Here is a 25080-nt window from a genome sequence, read left to right on the forward strand (position 1 = left end):
CCCAGGACGTTTGGTTACATTAACTCAAAATGTGACCTGTTTATTTTGCAAGGTCAGGAAGAAGCCTTACCTCCTAAGAAAGCCAATGTGGCAATTAAATTAGAGTCACCAGAGTCTGCCTGAGGTAGCATATGAAAAAGGGCTTTGTAGACCGCATGAAAAATGGAAGTGACCCCTGTGTGGGGGCCCCACTGCTCCCACTTGGGCGGGGGGCACAGCCGCCCGTCCCTGGTGGGAGGCTGCAGGTGAGAGCCGTCCTAGCGGAGGGAGGTACCTGGTGAGGTGGAAAGGGCCCTGGAGTCTGGGGATGTACACTGACCCTTGACTGTCCTGGGGCAAATCCTCTCTGTGGGTCTCCGGTTATATTGCCCATGTGACCCACTGCACCATTCCTAGCATGGTGCTTGTGTGTGTGTGTGTGTGTGTGTGTTTGTGTGTACGCGTTGTGTTGGCGGGGGGCGGTGAGGGGAGCTGGTAAAAGAGAAGAAGAGAGGATATCAACTTTTTTTTTTTTTCAGTTTTGACTGCAACACCTATTTATGCTCAGCCCTGAAGACACAACATCAGACAAGGCCTGCCTCAAGGAATCGGTGGTTGAACCTAGAAATCAGACTTGGGAATAACCAGGTCCCTAGATTGCAAAGGAGGGGTTTGTATAGAAGACAGCAAGGCAGCAAAGAAAGGTGGGTAGGTTGGGGGGCGGTGTCCATACACCCGAAGGGGCTGTCAGGGAAGGTTCCTACTCAGTGTTGCCGAGTTCTAGACTTTGGAGAATAAAGCAGTTGGCCTCTCACCTCCTGAGTTCCTAGGCCTGCAAGTCAGCCAACATGCTGGCACTGGCCTCCTGAACCCCCACATCTATACTCAAGGGGCTTGGGCTTTCCAAGCACTCACGTTAGATAAATATGGAGCTTCCCAGTCAGCAATCTGCACCTGTACCATGCCTTCTAAGTAAGTAAGTGTTAGTCGCTCAGTCGTGCCCAACCCTTTGAGACACCAAGAACTGCAGCCCACCAGGCTCCTCTGTCTGTGAGATTTTCCAGGCAAGAATACTGGACTGGGTAGCCATTTCCTTCACCAGGGGATCTTCCCAACCCTGGGATCGAACCCAGGTCTCCTGCACTGCAGGCAGATTCTTTACTGACTGAGCTACAAGGGAAGCCCTTGTAGCTTCCCTTCTAGTTACCAAGTTTTCTAGTAATCTCTATGATTGTTCTGTTACTAACCTTTCTGAATCATGGGACCCCTTCCACCTATTTAAGAAAAGGCACAATTCAGGATCACCATCATAAGCCACCATTCCAAAAAAACTCAAAACTCTTAAGACAGAGGTTTTTCATTTCTAAGACAAAGTTTTATCAAAACTGTTATGGTTGCGAAGCCTGACCTGAACGGACATGGATCTCAGAGTCCTTTTTTTTTTTTAAAATCTCACCAGTGTAGCTGTTCATATATCTGACTGCAGAAATATCAAGGTATTTGATTACTGTGGGCTTGCCCAGCACTCAGAATGTTAGGAAAGACACAGTATATGTACTGAATTTTATTCCTTAAATCTAAAAATTCCTAGATTCTAAAATGCAACTCCAAGGGCTTCATTTAAGGGATTTTTGACCCTACGAATTAAATACCTATTTCAGAGGATATTTCTGCTTAGAGTCAGTGCCTGTTACCCCCCATCCATCAGGAAAACATCCACAAACATTTCAAATGTCATCGTGGATGAAGGCAGGAGGGAAGGAAGAAATCAATTTGTCTTGCTCTTAGGAGTTAAGGACTTACATTCTTGACGTGGCTGGTGTAATAATTTATTTACCAACAAGAGTCTTTTGATGCAAGAGAGCTGGTGGTAGACAAAAGTGCCTGAAAGCTTCACAAGCCCCTGTGTCCTTAACCCTTGGGTCCTGGGCATCATATAGACCCCCAAGTACCTGCAGTGGCATGGAGCAACTAAATCAGGTTCCATGAAATTCACAGAGGAAGGAGACAAAAGCCTCATTGCATACGTCTCCATAGTAGGAGACAGGCACAATTTTGCCTTACGATTTCACAAACTGACTTAACAGGACCCTGCAGACTCCCTCAGGGGAATCTGGATAGGTTCTAAATTAAGTTGAATTTTTTGTTGTGTTTTAAGAAAACACTTTTGGAAGGAGCTCACATACATAGCAGTGTTTCTCATTTAGAAAGAAAAATAAACACTCCTCCGCCGGATTGGAAGTCAAAACAAAATAAGCCCAGCTGCTTAAGACCTAAGAAAGTCAATGAAACTGCCAAACAACAGTGATGTTGACCAGTGTGACCAGCCTGAGAAATCTGGTGAGGCCCGGGGCAGGGGGACCAGGGAAAAAAAAAAAAAAAAAAAGGCCACAGATCACCCAGCATCCAGGGCTTGGCTTTCAAGGAGCAGAAGCAAAATTTAGTGTCTACGTCACTGGCCTGATTCATCTTTGAAATTCCCATCGTCCTCACCAAAGAACAAGGGGAAGATTTCACTCTGGTTTCAAACAGACCTGGGAATCAAATCTGGTTCTGTGACTTAGAAGCTGTGTGACTTAGGGGAAGTTACTTAACCTCTTGGGCCTGCTATTGCCTCCATGAGACTAAAAATGGCTATGACACAAGACAGATAGGAAGATTCAGTGAGAGTCCATGAGATCCCGTGATTCAGTGAGATTAAACATCTCTCACACAATAGAGGCTTCATCAAGGTTTGTGAGGTGAGTACTAGGAATCTAACAACCAGTAATTTTTTTTTTTAGTCAGCTTTTCTTTGGTGGACTTCCCTTATCTTCTTCAGCTTCCTACTAAAAAGATAAATAACAGGATCTGGTACTGAAAACAACACAAAAAAATTGGGGGTAAAGGAAGAAAATTGAGGCCCGAGAATCAAACAGGCTTGGATATGAGTCTCTGCATGCCTTTTAGGAGCAGTGAAGCCATGGGCAAGCCCCTGACCCTCCCTGGGGCCTCAGTTTGCTGAACAGAGACAAACAGAAGCTCAAAAAAGATAACGCATGTAAAGAAAAGACATGCCAAAGCTGCTCATCACATGTAAATTCTCCCACTGTTCCTAACTCACCTCAGCTTTGAGAAATGGACAACTTTCTCTGAGCTATTTATTTTCTGACCCTCTTAAATATTAACCAACAAGCTCTTAAAGTCCTTTTACTTTAGACTTTGAAAAAAGTGAAAGCTAGTCATTGAGTTGTGTTCAACTCTTTGCGACCTCATTGCAGCCTGCCAGGCTCCTCCATCCATGGGATTTCCCAAGCAAGAATTCTGGAATAGGTTGCCATTTCCTTCTCCAGGGGATCTTCCTGACCCAGGGATTGAACCCAGGTCTCCCGCATTGCAGGCAGATTCTTTACTATTTGAGCCACTGACTGACAATTCATGGCACATTTAATATTTCCTTTGGAAAGTTTCTGTGGGGATAGGAACAAAGATCTACTTAATCCCAACCACTTCCTTAGCTCCTCAGCTGTGACAAGTTGTTGTTTTAGTGAAATCTTTCTTTGTATCTATCAATGACTTCTAGACGGTTATCCCCGGGGTGGATTAGGGTTTTGATGACAGAAGAAAGCTGATTCCCGTTTCCTTTCGTGTTCTATGATGCCCCACGTGGCCTCCCTGCTCTTTACTCGGGGATTTTAGCAGGTCTGTTCTGGGGAGCCCTGGGCCTGGGATCGTAGCTGGGGCAGAAGTTGACACAGCTGGAGGCATAGGGCCTCTGGGAGCCCGTGGAGCACACAGCCTGGCTCCCAGAAGGCTGCCTCCCAAAGGGCCAGCCGTCAGAGGAGGGTGCTGAGTCAGTTCCTGCCAGAGGAAACTTCATTTTCACCCTCCAGGAGCCTGAGGGGCTGCCTTTGTCATTTAAAGTACTTTCTCAAAGATGCCTCTGGGGAAGTAGGCCTCTAAAAGGAGCCAGAGCAATTAATCTACTTTGTCGGTTGGTCTTTAAAGCCTTCAGTTGGTGGAAGGGAATGGAGGTGTATAGATAGGGAAGGGAGATAGTGACCCCAGAAGGGTTTCCCCATTTCACCTGCGCTGCAGCTGAGGCTCTGGGGGGTTAGGTCCTGTGCCCAGGGTTGCATCTCTGGGGCCCGATTTCAGAAGGCTTAACTGCAGGCCTGCTGTCTTGGGACTCCCAGGTGACTTTAGTGGTAAAGAACCCACCTGTCAGTGCAGGAGACACAAGAGATGCGAGTTTGATCTCTGTGTTCGATCCCCTGGAGGAGGGCCTGGCAGTCTACTCTAGCATTCTCGCCTGGAGAATCCTGCGGAGAGTGGAGAGCCTGGTGGGCTACGGTCCACAGGGTCGCGAGGAGTCAGACACGACTGAAACGACTCAGCAAGCACGCCTGGACTCCTGGCTGCACTGAGGCCCTCATGCAGTCTGTACTGCTTGCTCCTGACCCTCCTTGCATTTACTCCCTAAGAGGCATCTGTAAGGCCCTGCACCAAACTGTTAAAAGTGGATATCTCTGGGAGGAAGAGTTGCGAGGACTTCACTTGTTACCTTTCTGCACTGTTTGAATGTTAGCAAGCACTGTTACTTTTATAACTGACAAGCAACAGAGATGATTCCATTAAAATAATTTCACACTTTTCCATGAAAAAACAACGAAACAAAACTTAACAAGTATTGGGCCCACAATGGAGCAGGGCCCACTCATCCTCACTTGTTGGGCTGGGTCCGTGCCAATGGCAGCAGGTCCCTGGGATCACAGAAGACCCCTAGCTTTGGGGTTTCGGGGGACAGGAAGGTGGCAGGCAGGGTGACACTTGTGACCCACCAAACCCAGAGCCGCAGACTACTGAGGACCGAGACTCTCCCTTCAGGGACACATTTATCACCAACCTTTAGAGTGGCTCCCAGCTTCGATCCCTGGGTGGGGAAGTTCCCCTGGAGAAGGGGATGGCAACCCACTCCAGTATTCTTGTCTGGAAAATTCCATGGACAGAGGAGCCTGGTGAGCTACAGTCCATGAGGTTGCAAAGAGTTGGATACGACTGAGTGACTAACACTTGCACTTTTCACTTTAAAGTGACACACTCAGAGCAAGGCCCCAGGGAAGGACTTTGAAGTGTCTCGAGGTCCCCTGGGAGCCGGAGGAAAGAGGAGTGAAGCTGAGCAGACAGCTGTAGGCTGAAGTCCCCCATGTTCCCTGCACATCAATAATGCAATAATGCCATCAATCTGCTGCAGAACTTGCAAGAGTATGATTGCTCTTGTTCAGTTAATTAGCAAGAGGAGAGATTAAGGACTTTCACCTCCTGCCTTCTCTTTTACCTGCAAGGCTTATTTATTTAGAAATGAACAAAAAATATCCCAATGTATATACATATTTTTCCAAATAAGCTTAAGAAGGCTACTGACTAGCACACCTGTCAGCACCCATACAACACTCAGAAAATCAGAGTACCTTAGAAATTGCTCCATCGTTGGCAAGATAGGGAAACTGAGGCCTGAAGAGGACAGTGATTGTCCTATAAGGATAAATAGCCAGTAAGCCACAGAGCTGGGCCTGAAACCATTCCAGGGTCCCTGTTTCTCTGCACAGTTTAAAGCAAGGGTGGCTAAAAGGTATAAAGGTGCAATGGCATGGAACCACCAAAAGGACAGTGCCACTCTCTGGAGCACAGAAGGAAAAAGGCCCTGGAGGATGGCTTTGCTCTTGGTCACAGAGAATGCAGGGCTCAAGATCCTGCCAGAAGAGAACCACCAAGGCCAAAGATCTGTCTGGTTTTCAAAGAGAGCAGAGGCTGGGAGCGATCCTGGTTAGGGGAGGGAGCCAGGGATAAATCACCTTTCTTTGTCATGGTGGTGGAGGGGGTGTTGGGTAATCCCTGAGAGCTTCAGTTCAGCACCCAGAGGAGCTCAGGTCACTTACCATGTGGTCTCCCACACTCTTCCAAAGTTAATGCCTATTTACTGGCCATGTTCCCGGTATAAAAGAGCTGGTGCCAGGATCCCAGCAGCTCCCTATCCTGGGTCCTTTGTCTATGCTTTCCCTCTGCCCAGAATATCCTGGGTTATTAAAGCCATTGGTTATCTCCATCTGACACACCCTACTTTTTTTTTTCAGATCCAGGGAAGGCCTCCTCTAGGAAACATTTCCTGATTCTCTTGGGCAGACTGGAGGCTCTTCTCCTGAGTCACCCCTACACCAGGTTCCTACCTCCTTTATCACCTTAGCCTGTAATGATCCTAAGAGATAAGGAGTCTGACTTTTCTGAGCATTACTAAGGGCCAGGAAGTGTGCTGGGAGCTTCCACATACAGGCTCTCTATAAATTCCCTGGAGGGAGGTGGGTGGTGATTGTGGCCATGACTAACCTTTACTAAACTCTATCCCAGGCCCTGTGATGAGCCTTCATCACGAGCTGGGTACCACAATGACCATATTATACTTGCTTGAGGAAAAGCTTAGAGGCAATGTGCCCTGTCTGAAATTCCATAGCAATAAAGCTTATGTTTAATGCAAAGGTGTCTGACTGCAGAGCCCATGCATCCTGCCTATTCTCTCTGAATCTTTGCCGCCTTTTCCAGAACTGGACCGGAATTTAGTGTAACACAGGTACTTACTAATAAATGTTTGCAAAATCAACACACAAGCTACAATGTTAAGTGGAGAAAGTCTCATTTTCTTTTCTCTTCTTTGATAATCAGGACATATTGGTCCATTAGGGAGATCCCAGGTTGTTATCTCATATATATAACCCCCCTCCATAGGCTTGAATCCCCTCCAGGCTTCGAATCCTTGCAAAGAAATGGATTAGTCACTGCTAGACACAGAGACAGCGAGTACCTTGGCCGAGGTCACACAGCACCTGAGCAGGTGCTAACACTTGAGTCTGCAAGCTCCTGGCCAGCCTGGACCTCTTGCACTGAGTCCTCCCAGACCTCTTCTCCTTAAGAGAGTCAGGCCAGGATTTATAAGAGGCAGTTCCCTGCTCAAACCCAGTGGCTCTCTCTGCAGTCAGCTTTCAGCCTTGCAGCCGCCTGGGCTCCAGGGCCCCGTTTCCAGGCAGCGTGAAACCTCAAGAACTTCCAAAAATGCCAGAAGCCTTTCTCTCAGCCTCCTCATGGTCAGTGGAGGCACTACGATACCGGTCTCTTAGGCAGGGTTGTGAGGAGGATCCAATATAGCAACAAGTGACAGTGGCTGCCACAATTCCTGGCACACAGCAAGCAGTCAATCGGTGCTATTTTTGACTTTTCATTTTCAGAGTCTATCTTTGTCTCCCTGTCTTTGCCTGACTCAGGTTCTACCTGATTTTTCTGTCTCCTGGTATCTGTCTGAGCATCTCTATTCTGCAGCTCTCTCAGCCCAGCATCTGTCACAGGGGTGGGAACAGCAGCCCCCAACCCCGAAGACCCCAGCAGTGCAGCCTGGCAGGAGCGGGGCTTTCCCCGCCCATGGAGCCTGCCAGGTTCCCCCAGAACCCCGAGCTCCCCATGCACCAGGCCCCTCCACCCCTGCAAGCAGCCCAAGCAGGCAGATTAACCAGCATCGCCAACGAAAGGGTAAAATAACACAAACCCACAGAAGTTAGGAAGAGAGAGGGACTTACCGTTTGCCGCGACCCCCAGGCTGGCGGAGCCACTTTTAACTAAGAATGAATTAGGGACAAACTCTTCCTCAGAGTCTGAGTCCGGGGTTGGCTGGGCCACACCGTTGCCTAGCAACCGCCTCTGGCTCTCATTGGCCGGAGGGGAAGGGGGCGGGGAGGGGGACTGCTCAATAGGGGTTGATGAAGCGGATGAACAATGCAAGGGAGCACCTGCGAACCACAGAGACAAACACAGACAGAAAAAAAAAATAATGAAAATTGGTTTTGAGGCACACGGGGAGGGGGAGGGCGCAAAATAAAACACGCATCAACAGGGGGAAGGGGCTCCCAACACTGGGCGATCTACTGCACACGTGGCCCGGGGGCGGGGCTGATGCCTCTGGCAAAGTGGGTGCAAACTCCTGAAGAGCGCGCCTCCCGAGCAGCTTGCAAAGAGCGCGCCCCTCGGAAACACTTGGGAAGGCCTTCCTGCTTTCCCTGTTCTCTGAGAGAGCCCTGACAACCTGAGGTCTAGTCCCGGGGGCGGGCTGTGTCTTCTATCACACAGCTGCCCCGCTCGGAGTTTCAGTGGCCTCCCTGATAAAATGAGCAGCCACCCTGGGTGATCGCTGAGCCCCTGCGAAGCTGGCCATTCTGTGATGTCAGCGAACTGAAATAATGTTCTTATTAGTCTGATTTTAATCCAGCACGCCTGGAACAGCCTTTGGGCCTCATAAAAGGTAGCGGGGAGCTGGAAAGAATGATCCAGTGCCCCCTCCACCGCTGGCATTCTAGGATTTCAACACACTTAAACTTTTCTAAGAATCTGACACTTTTAACATTTTAAGTACGTTCTCTGCAAACTTATTGAGAGAGCAAGAACTCTTAACAGCCTTTCTCACTTGCGTGTCTCCAGACTCTAGTGTAGTACCTTTGCTCATAGTAGGCACTATATAAATGTTGGTTGAAGGGATGAATTCTAAGTGTTTCACAGACTAGCGTTCTTCAGTTCTAATATTTCAGAGGAAAATACTGCATACCTTTCAGGACACTAACATCCTGTGAGTTCGGAAACAGCAAGTTTTGGTACACTACGTCAGGATGCTTGCCTGCAGATTTCTAACGTGTCAGGGCCCCCCGATTCTAAAATGCCAGCTGTCTATCGTTTTGTGGGCACACTCCCAATTCTTCAGAAGCAGGGGGCAACGACTGGTGACAAGGCCTTTGGGGACAGGCAACTGGCTGTCCTACGTGTGTCTGGCCTTTAGGCATGTGCAGTACATCACCTACAGGAGAGGGAACTTGAGCACAGACATACAGGAGTATACGGCACGGGACAAAGCATTCACCTGACAGCCAGGCCTGCTGCTTTTCTCCCACCTGACTCGCGGAAGGTTTAAAACATAACCAGATCCATTCAGTTTTTCAGACACCAAAAACTTAGGAAACAAAATGCAGCCCAGACACGTCACCACAAGATTTGGTAGAGCCCTGAGGAAGAGGTGGTATAGAGAGAGCTGCTGATTCTTCATGGGGAGGGTGGGGGGGGTCTGTCTACCAAGAGAGGCTCACTCAGTTCAGCCACCAAGTCCTGCAGGATTTTGCAGGTTCCATGATGCTCATGTCAACCCCGGGCCCAACCACACAGGACATTTTATAGAGCTGCTGTGTATTCCACTTGGTTGGTTCGTATTGGAAACTCAGTAACAGCAATTGAGGCAGTAGGAACCCATGATCAAGGTACAATCTCTGGGTAGCTTTTCCATCTGTGTTTTGGTTCACCTAAAAATCTGGGCTATGATTTACCTTCTGTTCAGTTCAGCTGCTCAATCGTGTCTGACTCTTTGCAACCCCATGGACTGATTTGTCTTAAAATCGTCCAAACCAGGGTTTCCAAATCACCCTAGGGAGAGCCTTCCCTTAAACCACTTACCACACAGCACTACAGGGATGATCATTTCTTTCCTTGAACTAACCTTTTAGTTCTGTTATCATATTTGCTCTGGTGTATTTGCAGTTGTCTGTAGCTATCTCCCATATAAAAGCATATGCACCCCCTTGGGATACAGTACCTTCTTGCAGCAGGCTTTGAAGTGCAACAGAATAGGAGTTTGCATCATGCCCTAGCGTCCTATTGGCTATATGATCTTGGGTCAATGTGTTCCAGTTCCTCATTTGTAAACTGGGAGCTCCTCCCCTTTCATAAAGTTATTGTAAAGACTAAAGATACTACGTCCAAGCACACAGCATGCTTCAGCAAGCAGAATCCTAGGGTCAGTGCTTAACAAATGTTGACCAAACTGAATGAAACCACCCCATGAAGAATTCCATTCAAGAGTTCCCTTCCCCTGCAGTCCTAGGATTGAAAAGATTTTGTCGGCCAGGCTGCATTAATTAAGCAAATATACATTCATTTCCTCATCTTTTATTAACCAAAGACATCTTCTAATCTCCAATCAGAGCTTCTGATGAGCTTGAGATAACCAGGACCAGACAACACTGAGTTGTTAGAATTTCAGACAAAGGTTAAGAAACACGATCTGTTGTTCCAGGGTGCTTGTTACAGCCTTTTCCTGAGTAAATCTGTCAAGCTTTATGAAATAAATAGTTCCAGAACTAAGTAACTTGTTCCATCACAAACTTCGGAGATTCTGGGCTAAGAATAGCACAGTCCCTCTCAGGCCTTATCCCTGTTTCTTCTCCCTTCCAAGCAATCTCTAGGCCTCACCCCAGGGCTCTGGGGTTGCTCTGAATGTTCATACCTAACATTCAAGCACCTAACAAGGTGCCAGACCCTTGATAAGTGAAGTGAAAGTCGCTCAGTCATGTCCAACTCTTGGTCCATGGACAATACAGTCCATGGGATTCTCCAGGCCAGAATACTGAAGTGGATAGCTGTTCCCTTCTCCAGGGAATCTTCCCAACCCAGGGATCAAACCCAGGTCTCCCACGTTGCAGGTGTATTCTTTACCAGGTGAGCCACTAGGGAAGCCCAGACCCTTAAAACTATTGGAACTATGTCAATCTCCTCCCTCTCATTCATCAGCATCTTTTAATTTAAGTGATCCCCAGGCAGGGACATAAAACCATCTCCTGGGCGCAAGAACATTCTACAAGTATTTTTTATGTCACTCTTTTCTAATATCTATTTTGTAAATGTTTTATAATGTACATAATACATTACTGCTTAAAACACATGTAATAAAATGCACCAATGTCTCAATTCTGCATCCTCAGAAGCAGTGCAGGATTATATTAAAAGGAAGGGCTCTGGACCCTACATCTGAACTCCACTGCTCGACTTGCTAGTTCTGTAACAGTGACCTCAGGCAACTTACTCCACCCTTTGTGACTTGATCTCCTCATCTATGTAATGGAGAGCAAAAACTAAAAAAGAATAGCTACTTTACAGAGTCGCTCTGAGGATTAAAGGAGTTAAAACAAGTAATGTGTTGAGAATGGCATGTGTGTTCGTTGCTCAGTCTTGTCCGCCTCTTTGCAACTTCATGGACGGTACTCCACCTGATTCCCCATTCATGGGATTCTCCAGGCAAGAATACTGGAGTGAGAATGGCATGGCAGCCAGTAAACACCTAATAAACTTTAGAGGTCGGTATGCATAAACATGTGTATATAAAGTGGGGGGGGAGTACCTTTATCTTTTCTTTATAAGAGCAGCGTGTGACCAGAGAAGTATGTCAAGCACTCTTTCATTTCATAGACATTTCCTAAATGCCCCCTGAGCAGGCTAGAAGGTGAGGGGGGTATAGATTTTGAGAGGCGCAGCCCCGAAGGAGCTGGTGGGGGGCAGCGGGAGTGTCCCACGCAGCTCTCAGCAAGGCAGGGGTGGGACCTGTCAGAGCAGAAGACGGCCCAGTGCAGGGAGGATGCGCGAGTGGGTGGGGAGCTCACTTCAGCTGGAGGGACCAAGGAGCCACAGAGGATTCCAGAGGGAAGAGATGAAGGCATGGGGGCTTGAGCATCCATGGCAGCGGGAGGAATACTCTGCCTCAGGCCCTTAGCCTTGACCTGGTCTCAAGTAACCTGCCTGCCATCACTCTGCCCCTCAAGTCTAGTAACTTCTCACTAAGTGTGCTGAGACTGGTTGACATGCCCTGACTTCCACATACTCACCACTCCCTCTTCTGCCCAAGTCTGCAGATCTGCACAACTTCAGGGCGCCACTGGCATAGAACTGATCTGAAGGGCACCCCCTGGAGCACAACTACATAAGTTTGCCTCTGAGGTTCTGTATATGCTGTTCCTTCTTCAGTGTTTCCTTTCCTCTTCCCTTTTCTGCATCACTACCACCCTTGTGAGTCTCACTAGCCCCCAGTTAGCCTCTGGGCTTAATCTCAAGATTACCACCCCCAGGAAGGCTTCCCAGATGCTCCAAACCTGGGTGTGGCATGCCTCCTGGGGGTTCCCTGCTGCAACACTTCCCATACTGTAGTGTGGACTTGTCTGTGGCCACCCACATGCCTGCCTGGCTTGTCCATTACCATATTCTCCAGTGTCCAGCACAGTGTCTGGTACTTAGAAAGTACTACAAAGATTTGCTAAATGAAGAAAGCATGGAGGGAAGGCAGGAGGGAAGAAGTGGACTTTGATTATGGCTGGAAAGGTCTATGTGAAGAGAGAAGTGGGAAATGAGTCTCTGAACAACAGGTTTAGGCCTGGAACACAAGGAAAGGGAAACCAGACCTTAGGTGGGGAGTCACCCAGGTTTTGAAAGCAGGATCGTGACAAGATCAGGACTGTACTTTAGAAGGATTTGCTCTTGAGACTTTAGGCATCTGCTTTGGCACCCAGACTTCCTTTCTAATTGGCTCACAGCTCAGCTAGGATGTTGAAAGTCCACGTTATCTGGGCTTGCCTTTTAGGTGGGGTCCAGATGCATGTATATGTAGGCAAATAAGGATGCCTGGTGCCACGGGTGGGACTAGGGAATTGGGGTTTGGGGTCGCCTTGCCATGTATCCTGATCATCGGTTGAAGGGAACCTGGTACTGTAGAATTTCCCACTGTGTCTCTGCTAAAATGAGATGGGGTATCTGGAATGCCTCACCTCAATAACCGGGGGCCACAGAAGGGTAGGGGGCGGCCATGAATGTTTCTGGAGAGAAGGTCTTAGAGCCTAGCTCGTGCTTATAGTAGATAAAGGTAGAGAAAGGAAAAAAACAATTAACAAAGTGAGAGAAGGCAGACACCCCTGTGGTCGAGGGATGGGGCTGGGAACAAGCATTCACAGAGCTCCTCCTCTGGGAGGAGGATCTTTTTACAAGATCTTTTCTTCACAATAACCATAGATTGGAAAACTCATGCCTGTTTTCAAGGTCAAGAAATGGAGGCTTACAGAACTGAATGCATTTGTCTGTGGTCACGGGACCTGGGGGTGAACTCACACTGCAATGCTCTGTCCACTGAGGGGGTGTGAAATACATTGATCAGCCCTGGTTTGAAGTCTGGAGGGGGAGATTCCTGTCCATCAACTGAAACACATCTAAAGTGGAAAGACTACAGGATTCCTGTTGAACAAACCAGGGACCAAAGCCCAGGTTCATACTGGCTGTACAACCTTGGTTAAGTCACTTCACTTCTCCTAGTCTCCATTTTCTCCTTTGAAAAATAAAGTCACAAAATCCACAGCAAAGAGCTTTTGAGGGGAGGATGGTATCATACTTGTAGGAAGCCTGGAAGTCCCAAAGTGAGGGCTCAACCAACAAGGATTCCCTTTACCATCCCTCCAGTTATAGGTCTTTGAGAGTAAGAACAGGCTGGTTTTGGGGAATAAACAATGACAGATCCGCCAGCCTGCCAATGACACCTTTATCAATATGCATCGCTTACTGACGTCGTATAAGAGGAACCTGTTAGGCAGACAGCTGTGCTATATGAAAGGAACACATGACAAGGGAGTCCTGAGCTCTACAGGAAGAGCAATTTCAGTCCCTCACACCTTTGTGTGTATTGATGGCAGCTTTCCTTCGCATTTGAAATGTAACCTATAACTAGGGCAAGCTGGTGCTCAAGAAAGAGCCTCCAGCATTCTGCATTCTAAGTTGTCTTTGGAATACGCCTGAGACTAAAGTGTGAAGGGCTAGCTGACGGACGCATTTATTACTCTACCAAAGAAAGGACCATTAACAAAATGCACTTTTTTACACTTTTCTCAGCAGTCCTGAGAAATCCATCTAAACGCCCCAATGGAATCTTATTGATTTCCATTAAACCCCATGTAGGCTCCAGTGGGGAAAGTCACAGTGTGCTTACATAGTGGGGAAGCGTTAAGTCCTACAGTAAAACTAGAGCATGAACTGTTGCTCTGGGGGTGGGCAGGGTGGAGCGGTCTTCCCTGGATTGGGCAGTTCCCTGGATCTGGGTAAAAGCCTCCTGATAACCTTTTAACTGGCAGTCCTGCATTTTAGAAGCTTGTGTATAAAATGCTTAGCATGGTGTAAGTAAACAGCAACTACTCAATAAATGACACCCTGAAAAGACCAAAACAAAACCTTGAGACCTAAAACAGGTAGCTCATCTCAATGGAACCCTGAGCTGATGGATTCCTGTGGAGCCTGGCTGAGTTTCATCTCCTCAGTCTCCCTCCTAGAAATACTCCAGCCCTTCCACTTAAAACCAAATGCAGGGACTTCCCTGGTGGTGCAGTGGCTAAGACTCCATGTTCCCAATGCAGGGGGCCCGGGTTCCATCCCCGGTCAGGGAAGTAATTCCCGCATGCTACAACTAAAAAGATTCCACTGCAATGAAGACCGGCTGCAGCCAAATAACTAAATAAAATGACAAAAAACAAAACTCCAAACCGAATGCATTCATTCTCTCCTCATGAGCCAACCTCCTATCTATTTCCTCTTAACAAGGCAGCCAGTTGCTCCACTAAATAAGTAAAATCTTAGCCAATTCTGAGCAGAGGATGGGGCATTAAGGAAAACAGGAATCTCTTTCTGATATGAAGCTCTGAGGTTGCTAGAGGACCAGGAACTCCACTGCAGTGACAGCATGCCCTGCTTCTGACAACAGTGAGTGCTGGTCACGTCTATTGATAAAACTGCTCAGCCTGCCCCACAGAGAACACAGCTGCTCATCTCTGTGGCCTGGCTCAGAGTCTCAGCTTGGAAAAGGTTTGCAGAACTGGTTACCATCGTTTTTTTGAAATGGGTTGAAATCCAGTGTTGTCAAGCATTTCAAAGTGCTACAAATCTGAAGCCAGAGCGCCAGAGGGACCTCTCGTTCTGGTTTGCCAGTGACAGCCTCAATGCACGTCTGTGATCCCACACCAGTTAATAATAGTGCCCTGCCTTTCCTCTAAAGATGTCCTGTTCTGGACAATCATATGGCCACCCCATTTGAGGACAGTACTGATTCAGTTCCACATCACATACAGTTGGCTGCAACAGACAAGAGGTCAAGAGGTCTGAGTGCAGGTCAACAGTGTGCTGTGGGATCATGGGCAGGACCTCTGACTTCTTTGGTGCTCACATTCCCCCTTGGGGAGTTAGACCAGAACACCCTAAGGTTCCTCCATGGTCCAACATTCTACAAGATAGGAGTAACAGCAGTCTACTAACTCCATGGGTTATTCTGAGGGTTAAAGGAGACTAGAAAAAGTACTGGATAAAAATAATTTTGGTTATAATGGAATGTTAGGTACTTTCAGTATAGTTAATGCTCATAAAACATTTATAGAATAAACACATTGGTATAAATGCATTCCTATACAAAAAATTGGCGAAAAAATTTTTAGTGTTAGTTATCACTGATATCAGCTTTTAAAATATGCTTTATAGCTTTAAAATTTTCTACAATGAGCACATGAAGTTATTTTTATACTTCTAAATATGATTTTTTCAAACTTCAGGAGAAAGTGAAATAACAAATGTGAAAAATCTGGCATCAAGTAGATGTTAAAATAGATATTGGCTTTAAATACAAACAAGATTTTATGCACTGATATTGGTAATATAATTTCATATAAATTGATTTTTAAAATGTGTAAACTTTTAAGTGAGTAATTCCACTTCTAGGAATTTACTCAAGAACACAATTATGATTTTTGAAAAGATTTATTTATAAGGATAATCATCACAACATTGTAACAGACAAAAGTGAAAATTAAAAAAAAATGTTAAAAAGGAAAAACATCCTTTAGGTTAAAAAGTGACTAATTATGTAAATTAAGGCACATCAGTAGAATGTTAATATGCAGACATTATAAGCCATGTTTGTAAAGAATGTTTAAGGACATGGGAAACAGAATATTAAAAAAACATGAGGCAAAATTATATAAAAATAATTGTGACATCTGTTTACATATGTGTGTGTGAGTATGAATAATTAACAAAAATGTTAAGGCTTGTTACCTTAGGGCAGTAGAATTCCAAATCAATATTTTTTCTATATTTTTCTAATTCTTTCAAGGAACAAATGTGGTGATGCAATTTTTAAAAAGCTTTTTTAAAGAGAAGAAAACACACAGAAAGGCAGCAAATACAACAGCTTCTGCTTTGGGTTCCTGCTGGGATGAGCTTGGCAGAACCATAGTCTCCAGGGTCCAAACTGCCTTCTTTTCCAGCCCATTGAATCTCTGGGTCTTACTCCCCAAGCTGGGCAGCTCCCACTAAGTCAGCTCTCATCTCCTCGACAGTGGCCATTTTCAGAAGCAGGTCTGGGGCCATCTGTCTCTATGACTTATGCTGGGAAAACGGTCTCTGGAAAACAGGACGCAGTAAATTTCTCAGGCTCAGCTCATTTGATCTCTAGCTCTCCTCCTCACAGGTTTCTCAGGGTCATTTTTTAAAAAAGCATTCACCAGGAAAGGAACTCTGCGTTCACCTGTTCATCTGGGGAAGCTCAGTGCCTGGTGAACCTTCCACAACAACACTGAGAAAAGAGTAGCTCGGGTCTCTCTGGCCTTCACAGAGTTGACTTTTTTGATATAGATATATTAAATGAGGGCATTCATTGATTTTTCTTTTTTTGGTAATAACAGCTTTTTCTGTTGCTTAGTTGCTAAGTCATGTTCGACTCTTTATTGATCATGTGTACTGTATCCCACCAGGCTTCACTGTCCATGAGATTTTCTAGGCAAGAATATGGGTGTAGGTTGCCATTTTCTTCTCCAAGGGATCTTCCTGACCCAGGGATCGAACTCATGTCTCCTGCATTGGCAGGAGGTTCTTTTTTTTTTTTTTTTTTAAACCACTGAGCTATCTGGGAAGCCCAGTAACAGCCTTATCAAGATATAAATATATGCCATGGAAGTCACCAGATAATCATGATGGTGTGATCACTCACCTAGAGCCAGACATCCTGGAATGTGAAGTGGGCCTTAGGAAGCATCACTACGAACAAAGCGAGTGGAGACAATGGAATTCCAGTTGAGCTATTTTAAATCCTAAAAGATGATGCTGTGAAAGTGCTGCACTCAATATGCCAGCAAACTTGGAATACTCAGCAGTGGCCACAGGACTGGAAAAGGTCAGTTTTCATTCCAATCCCAAAGAAAGGCAATGCCAAACAATGCTCAAACTACCACACAATTGCACTCATCTCACACGCTAGTAAAGTCATGCTCAAAATTCTCCAAGCCAGGCTTCAGCAATATGTGAACCGTGAACTCCCAGATGTTCAAGCTGGATTTAGAAAAGGCAGAGGAACCAGAGATCAAATTACCAACATCCGTTGAACCATAGAAAAAGAAAGAGAATTCCACAAAAACATCTACCTCTGCTTTATTGACTATGCCAAAGCCTTTGAATGTGTGGATCACAAATAAATTGTGGAAAATTCTTCAAGAGATGGGAATACCAGAGCATCTGACCTGCCTCCTGAGAAATCTGTATGCAGGTCAGGAAGCAACAATTAGAACTGGACATGGAACAACAGATTGGTTCCAAATGGGGAAAGGAGTATGTCAAGGCTGTATTTTGTCACCCTGCTTATTTAACTTATATGCAGAGTACATCATGAGGAACGCTGGGCTTGATGAAGCACAAGCTGGAATGAAGATTGCCGGGAGAAATATCAATAACTTCAGATATGCAGATGACACCACCCTTATGGCAGAAGGTGAAGATCTAAAGAGCCTCTTAATGAAAGTGAAAGAAGAGAGTGAAAAAGTTGACTTAAAACTCAACATTCAAAAAACTAAGATCATGACATCTGGTCCCATCACTTCATGGGAATAGATGGGGAAACAATGGAAATAGTGACTTTATTTTGGGGGGCTTCAAAATCACTGCAGATGGTGACTGCAGCCATGAAATTAAAAGACGCTTGTTCCTTGGAAGAAAAGCTATGACCAACCTAGACAGCATATTAAAAAGCAGAGACTGTTTTGCCAACAAAGGTCCGTCCAGTCAAAGCTATGGTTTTTCCAGTAGTCATGTATGGATGTGAGAGTTGGACTATAAAGAAAGCTGAGCACTGAAGAATTGATGCTTTCGAACTGTGGTGTTGGAGAAGATTCTTGAGAGTCTCTTGGACTGCAAGGAGATCCAACCAGTCCATCCTAAAGGAAATCAATCCTGAATATTCATTGGAAGGACTGATGCTGAAGCTGAAACTCCGATACTTTGGCCACCTGATGAGAAGAGTTGACTCATTTGAAAAAACTGTGACGGTGCCAAAGATTGAAGGTGGGAGGAGAAGGAGCCGACAGAGGACAAGATGATTGGATGGCATCACTGACTCAATGGACACGAGTTTGAGTAGCCTCCAGGATTTGGTGATGGACAGGGAAGCCTGGCATGCTGCAGTCCATGGGGTCACAAAGATTCGGACACGACTGAGCGACTGAACTGAACTGATGCAAGTCACCCACACAAAGTTGACCCACACAAAGTTGATTCTTCAATGGCTTTTAGTACACTCACAGAGTAGTGTGACCATCACCACAATAAACTTCAGAATATTTTCATCACTCCAAAAGGAAACCACATCGTCATTTAACAGTCACTCCTCATTTCCTTCCAACACTCTGTAGCCCTGGACAGTCACTAATCTACTTCTCTATAGATTATCTACATCTCTACAGATTTGCCTATTCTGGGCATTTCATATAAATGGGATCATACAATATATGCTCTTTTGTGATTATCTTCTTCTACTGAATATGTTTCCAAGGTTAACCCATGTTGTAACACAGATCAAGATTCCATTTCATTTTATTGCTGACTGACATAGCACAGTACAGAAGCATCATATTTTATTTATCCATTCATCTGTTGGAAATGTGGGTTGTTTCTGCTTTCTGGCTCTTCCAAATAATGCTGCTGCAAACATCTATATACAAGTTTTTGTGTTGACATGTTTCCATTTCTCTTGGGTAGGCACCTGGGAGTGGAATTGCTGGACTGTAGGGTAACTGTGTTCAATCTTTTGAGGAACTGCTGGGTTGTTTTCCAAAGTAGTTGTGCCACTTTATATTCCCATCAGCGGTGTTAGAGGGTTCCAACTTCCTCATATCTTTGCCAACACCTGTTATTGTCTGACTTTTGATGACAGCCATTCTAGTAGGTGTGAAGTGGTATCTCGTTGTGGTGTTTGAGTTGCATTTCCTAGTGGCTAATGATGTTGAGCTTCTTCTCATGTGCTTGTTGGCAATTTGAATATCTTTGAAGAAATATCTATTCAGATCATTTGCCTGCTTGAAAACTGAGTTACTTATGCTTTCCATTATTGAGAGGCAGGCACTGATTCTTTCATCAAACATTTATTTTGCGCTTACCCTGTGCCAGGCACTGTTGCAAGCATTGCTGATGGGCCAAGGAAGACAAAGTCTTGCCCTCAGAAGCCTACCTTCTAGTGGAGAAGAAAAATCAATAAACAAGTAATTGAACCTGGACTGGAGATCTATTTCACATAAGATAATATTGTAAAGTAATTAGCCTCCAATTAAAATAAATTAAAGAAAATCAAGTAAGCAAATTGCTATGCAGAACAAGATCAGGAGATGATAACTGCTATAAAGAAAAGTTTACTACAATAAGAGGTCAGGAGTGATGGCATGAGTGTGTTGTTTTAAGTAAGGTGGTCAGGGGAGGCCTCTCTGAGGAGGTGACATTTGAGCAGAGATCTGAAGTAAGTAAAGGGAGAGTTTTCCAAGCAGAGTGCTTGTGCTCAGCAACTGCAAAGTCCAAGCCCCAGAAGCAAGTTCATCTGAGAGCCAGCAAGGAAGCTAGTTTAGCTGGAGGAGTGTAAGGAGGAGAGGTAGCCAGGGGCCAGGTTACAGATATGCATATTGTAAACCAAAGGCCACTATGCATACGTGTTCTTATTAGTGAGTTCCTTGAGGGCAGGGACTGGTTTCACTTACCTCCCTATGTTCACAGCCCACACAATGATCTCATATACTGTGGGTACCCAGTACATATTGGAATCTATTTTAACTTACTGAGCTACTAATAAAAACAATGTCTACACGTGAACAGTATTTACTCCACAGTTTACAGAAAAATTTCACATCCATGATCTTATTTGATTTTTACTATATCCAAGTGTGGATGTGAGAGCTGGACCATAAAGAAAGCTGAGTGCCTAAGAATTGATGCTTTTGAACTGCCGGGTTGGAGAAGACTACTGAGAGTCCCTTGGACTGCAAAGAGATCCAACCAGTCAATCCTAAAGGAAATCAGTCCTGAATATTCACTGGAAGGTCTGATGCTGAAGCTGTAGCTCCAATACTTTGGCCACCTGATAAGAAGAGCTGACTCACTGGAAAAGATCCTGATGCTGGGAAAGATTGAGGGCAGGAGGAGAAGGGGGTGATGGAAGATGAGATGATTGGATGGCATCACCGACTCAATGGACATGAATTTGAAAAAACTCCAGGAGATGGTGAAGGAGAGGAAAGCCTGGCATTCTGCAGCCCACGGGGGTATAAAGTGCTAGACTTGACTTAGCAACTGAACAACAATCCAGGCCTCTGGAGGCTCGAATCAACCTAGCAGAGAGAAGCCCCCTTCTGTGGCATGTGACGGGGAGGGAAGGCACCAGGCAGGCTGGATTACCTCTGTCTGTCAAAATCTGTGGGCAAAACATGACCAAGGAGCCACTGAAATTTATGGCAGGCCTTGAACAACCTGCAGTCACAGAACACTCTGCTCAAAAGGAAACCTTCAGTTTGCATTTTTGCAGTGAGATTTGATTAAGAAAGTGCTTCTCAACAGCTGTTCCCAAAGCCACTGCGTTTAAAAAATATATATACACACATACAGACATCTACATATACACCATGCATACAGATGTAATATATAGCACCCTCTGCCCAATTCAATTTACACAGCTTCAAAATCCCAGACACAGGAAGGGTACAACTTGATTGCCAAGCTTGCCAAGCTCCACCTCTGGTCAGATGTTACAGGGACGCGGAAGTATTAGGTAAAGAGGAAAGAGGCAGGAGACAGGGAGTCAGGGATGGAAGCGGGCCAGGCTGCTGGAAGGAGGGGAGGCCACTGATAATAACTGGGCATCGACTGTGTGAGCAGCACTGTGGAAGCTTTACATACATCATCTCACTGAAACCTCACACCTCCGTGAAGGCAGTAGGCTCTCTCCAGCGGACAGATGCAGAATTTGAGGCTTAAAGAGAGCCTGTTTGGGGTCACTCAGCTGTTGGCTGCAAGGCTGGGTTCTGGACCTTGTTCTGTCAGGCTGGAAAGCCCATACCTGTGCCATGAAAATCAGACTCTGATGCTGGGAAAGGTTGGGGGCGGGAGGAGAAGGGGACGACAGAGAATGGGATGGCTGGATGGCATCACCGACTCTGTGGACATGAGTTTGAGTGAACTCCGGGAGTTGGTGATGGACAGGGAGGCCTGGCGTGCTGTGATTCATGGGGTCGCGGAGAGTCGGACACGACTGAGTGACTGAACTAAACTGAACTGAGCTGAAGAGTGATAAACAAGAACGTGTGCTTTTAAACTCAAGTCTGCTCCCCTGATCTCGCACCAGTCATAGGAACAGGACAATCTGTTTACAGAAGTTAAACAATATGCTCAAAAACCCAGAGCTGGGGAGAATGGATCTGGCCTTCCAGCCCAGGCCACCTGAGCCCACGGCCAGAGTTCTTACTAGAAACTCACTGTTTCAGAGAGTCTTATAGTGGGTAGGGGGATGGGTCAAGGATCAGTGTAATCAATGAACTGGGCAAAATATTAACTAGGAAAAAACAAAGCTCCATATAAAATAAAGCCAGAATTGCATAGTTACTGTTTGTGTTGCTTTCTGAGTATTCGTTAATATTTCAACAAAAGGTTTTTAAAAAATACCAGAAAGCCCTGCAGTGTGAACGTATGGATTCAGTGAGGAATTTTCCTTAAATAGTTTCCCGCATAAATGCCCTGATTCTAAACAGCTTTTCTCCAGCCTGCTCACTGTGCCAAAGCCTCCTTCCCTTTAGGTTTCGAGAGAGCTTGTTGAAACATTTTTTTGCGGGGGAAAGCACATATGTAGTTGAGAGCCAAGCTTTTCAGAAATCCCTCTAGCCCCACTCTGGGGAATCACGAAAAACCCAGGAAAGCTTCTGGGGGAGACAGTGCTCAAGAAGAGAGACGGCTGCCAGAAGCTGCCCCCCAGGAACCAGTATCCCTCAGACTGAACGTCCCCAGAGGGAGCTCTCAAAGCCAGGGGCCCTTTAGGAGGTTTTAGGCAAAAACTGGAAGAACAACAGGGCTGTTTTTAATCCCAAACTCTACTCTGTACAGAAAGGAGCCTTTGATATCAGAAGGGAAGGGAAAAGAGTGAACTGAATGTCATCTGGGTGAGCACTTCACACGCTTTTCCGGTGTAACCTTCACAGAGGCGTCACTCCATCCCTCCCCAATTCACGGAAGCACCCCCATCCCACGTCAGGCTCTCTGCTAGGAGCTGGGGACACCCTGAGAAACAGAATCGTGTGAAATGCTTGCCTGTATTAATTTAGTTTCCGAGGCTGCTGGAACCGAGTGCCACGGACTGAGTTACTTGAAACGAAAGCAATGCATGGCCTCACAGTTAGAGAGGCTACGAGTCCCACATCCAGGCGCTGGCAGAGCCACGCTCCCCTGAAGCCTGCAGGAGAACCATCCTCTGCCTCTGCTAGCTTCTGGGCGTTGCTAGCAACCTCTGGCTTGGCTTGCAGCTGGATCTTACTGACCTCTGCCTTTGATGTCGCACGGCCTTTCCCCTCCTCCTGTCTTCATGAGGCCGTCTTCTTAGAAGGAAGGTCATATTGGGTTAGGAGCCCACCCTCCTCCAGGTTGACCTCATCTTGACTAATTATCTATTTTCATACAGGGTCACATTATGGGGTACTGGGGATTAGGGCTTGAACTTATCTTTTTTTTGGGGGGGTTTGAGGTGCAATTCAGCCCATAACACTGTCCTTTTGGAGCTTATATACTATAGAAGCTCCCCTTCTGAAGATGAACATAGGAGGCACAGAGAGGCCGAGAGACCTCCTCAGGATCTGCTGCTGCTGCTAAGTCGCTTCAGTCGTGTCCGACTCTGTGCGACCCCATAGACGGCAACCCACCAGGCTCCGCCATCCCTGGGATTCTCCAGGCAAGAACACTGGAGTGGGTTGCCATTTCCTTCTCCAGGTTGTAAATCACACATCTAGACCCAATTTCAGAGCCCGTATTCCAGCTGGCATACCACCTTGTCTTGCCAGCACAGGGTTTCCTTGGCTGGTGGTCATTTATATCAAACGCATATATCATCCCACCTACTCCTTGTGGCAACTCAATGGGCAGGGACTATTGTTCTTGCTTTACTGACAGAGAAAATGAGCTCCAGAAAGACTGGAGTTACTCCATTCTCAGGCGAAGGAGCAGGACTGAACCCAAAGCAGGTAGACTCTACACCCAGGCTTCGGCTGCAGTCTCGGGGTGGGGAACTGGACACCAGAACAGAGCCAGAAATCAACACAACTAGCTAGCGGCAAGTCTTATCTCCAAAACTGTGCGGCGGGGGAGGACGGTCACCCTGATGGAGAGCACTGGGTTGGAAAAGAAACAAAGATGTTGGCTCGTTTTGTTTCTTTTAACCCAAAAGGCTCATCTGGAGAGGGAAGACTTTGTATTTTGAAAGCTAAAGACATTTAGCATCTCAAGCCCATAAGTTCAGGTCCCATGCTACTCCCTTGGGGAACAGACTCTGAGGGCTGCTGGCAAATGGGATTTCTTGCTTCCTGGAGGGGAGGGCGCTGGGTGACGCTTGAGTATAAATCTTCTCAGGGTTTCTTGGGCAAAGCCAGAGAAGCAGCATCCCCATGGTTTCGTGCAGGCACACGTGGACTGCTTTGCCTTGGATGTCATGGGGTTTGGGAAATGAGAGAAGAGAGAGGTGCTTGTGGGGTAGGAAAGACACTGGGGATGTTCCTTCATGCCAAGTCCAGGGTTGAGGTGAGGCTGGGGGATGGGTTCTGTGTGATCTGTCACAGGTCCCTGGGCTAGCAGAGGAGGCGAGTGCCACCTTCTCAGGGGAGAAGGCCAAGCACCCTTGTGAAGTGTCCTGCCAACTAGTCCTGCCCACTCAGTGCTCAGCAAGCCCACAGGGGACCAGCCAGCATCCCCATGGAGCTGGGGAGGAGAATCAGATTGGGTTCTACCCGCCTTCGGGAAGTTCCACTGTGATGGCCGAGCAAACCCTGAATGGGCAATTACCCCACAGCGCTAGGAGCTTGGAGACACAAAGCGCAGGCCCTTAATTACTGGGGCCTCGGGGGACAGTGGCACTCTGCTGCAGGCAGTGATGTTTCAGCAGGAGCTCACAGGTGAACCGGGAACTGGCCAGACGAAGGCAGCACTGCAGGGTGTGCGTGTGGCTGGTCTCAGTGTCCCCAGAGGCCTACAGTTAAGTAATGATGAGTAGTAACTTTGGGTATGGCTGGGCTTCCTGGGTGGCTTAGTGGTAAAGAACCTGACTTTCGGTGCAGGAGATGCAAGAGATGTGGGAAGATGCCCTGGAGAAGGGAATGGCAACCCACTCTTCTTGTCTAGGAAATCCTAAGGACAGAGGAGCCTATCAGGCTGCAGTCCATGGGGGCAAAGAACTGGACACCACTAAGCATATGTGCACGCGCACACACACACACACTCACACACACGTCTGCAGTAGAGGTGTGGAGGTGGCAGAGAGTAATGAGAGAAAGGGTGAGTGAGCGAGAGTGACAGAGAGGGTTCAGGTGCTAAAGCGCTTCTGGTGGGATCCAGGGCCAGCCCCTATACCCTGGGCTCTTGATCCACCAGTGGTTAACAACTGGGGCACCTGAATTAAGTCACCCAATTTCTCTGAGTCTCTAGCTGAAAATTTCCAGGCTTACACAGGTCACTTTCTAAGCTCTCATAGAGTCCCAATGAGCCTCTTGATGAAGGTGAAAGAGGAGAGTGAAAAAGCTGGCTTAAAACTCAATATTCAAAAAACTTAAGATCATAGCATCCAGTCCCATCACTTCATGGCAAATGGATGGGGAAACAATGGAAACAGTGACAGACTTTATTTTCTTGGGCTCCAAAATCACT

The 25080-nt window shown here is 46.5% G+C and overlaps 1 protein-coding gene across 1 annotated transcript in view; it reads right to left on the reverse strand.

The window, feature by feature from the left end:
- The window catches only part of TENM4 (teneurin transmembrane protein 4), a 787800-nt gene that overhangs the window by 313821 nt on the left and 448899 nt on the right, over positions 1-25080 (reverse strand). Inside the window, exon 6 of the mRNA XM_055416091.2 lies at positions 7581-7790. Within this exon, the coding sequence (XP_055272066.2) occupies positions 7581-7790 (210 nt within the window). The remainder of the gene's footprint in view (positions 1-7580; positions 7791-25080) is intronic.

The sequence above is a fragment of the Moschus berezovskii genome, chromosome 25 (assembly GCF_049115385.1).
Source record: "Moschus berezovskii isolate FMDL1 chromosome 25, NW_MosBer_1.0, whole genome shotgun sequence".
Classification (NCBI taxonomy): Eukaryota; Metazoa; Chordata; class Mammalia; order Artiodactyla; family Moschidae; genus Moschus; species Moschus berezovskii.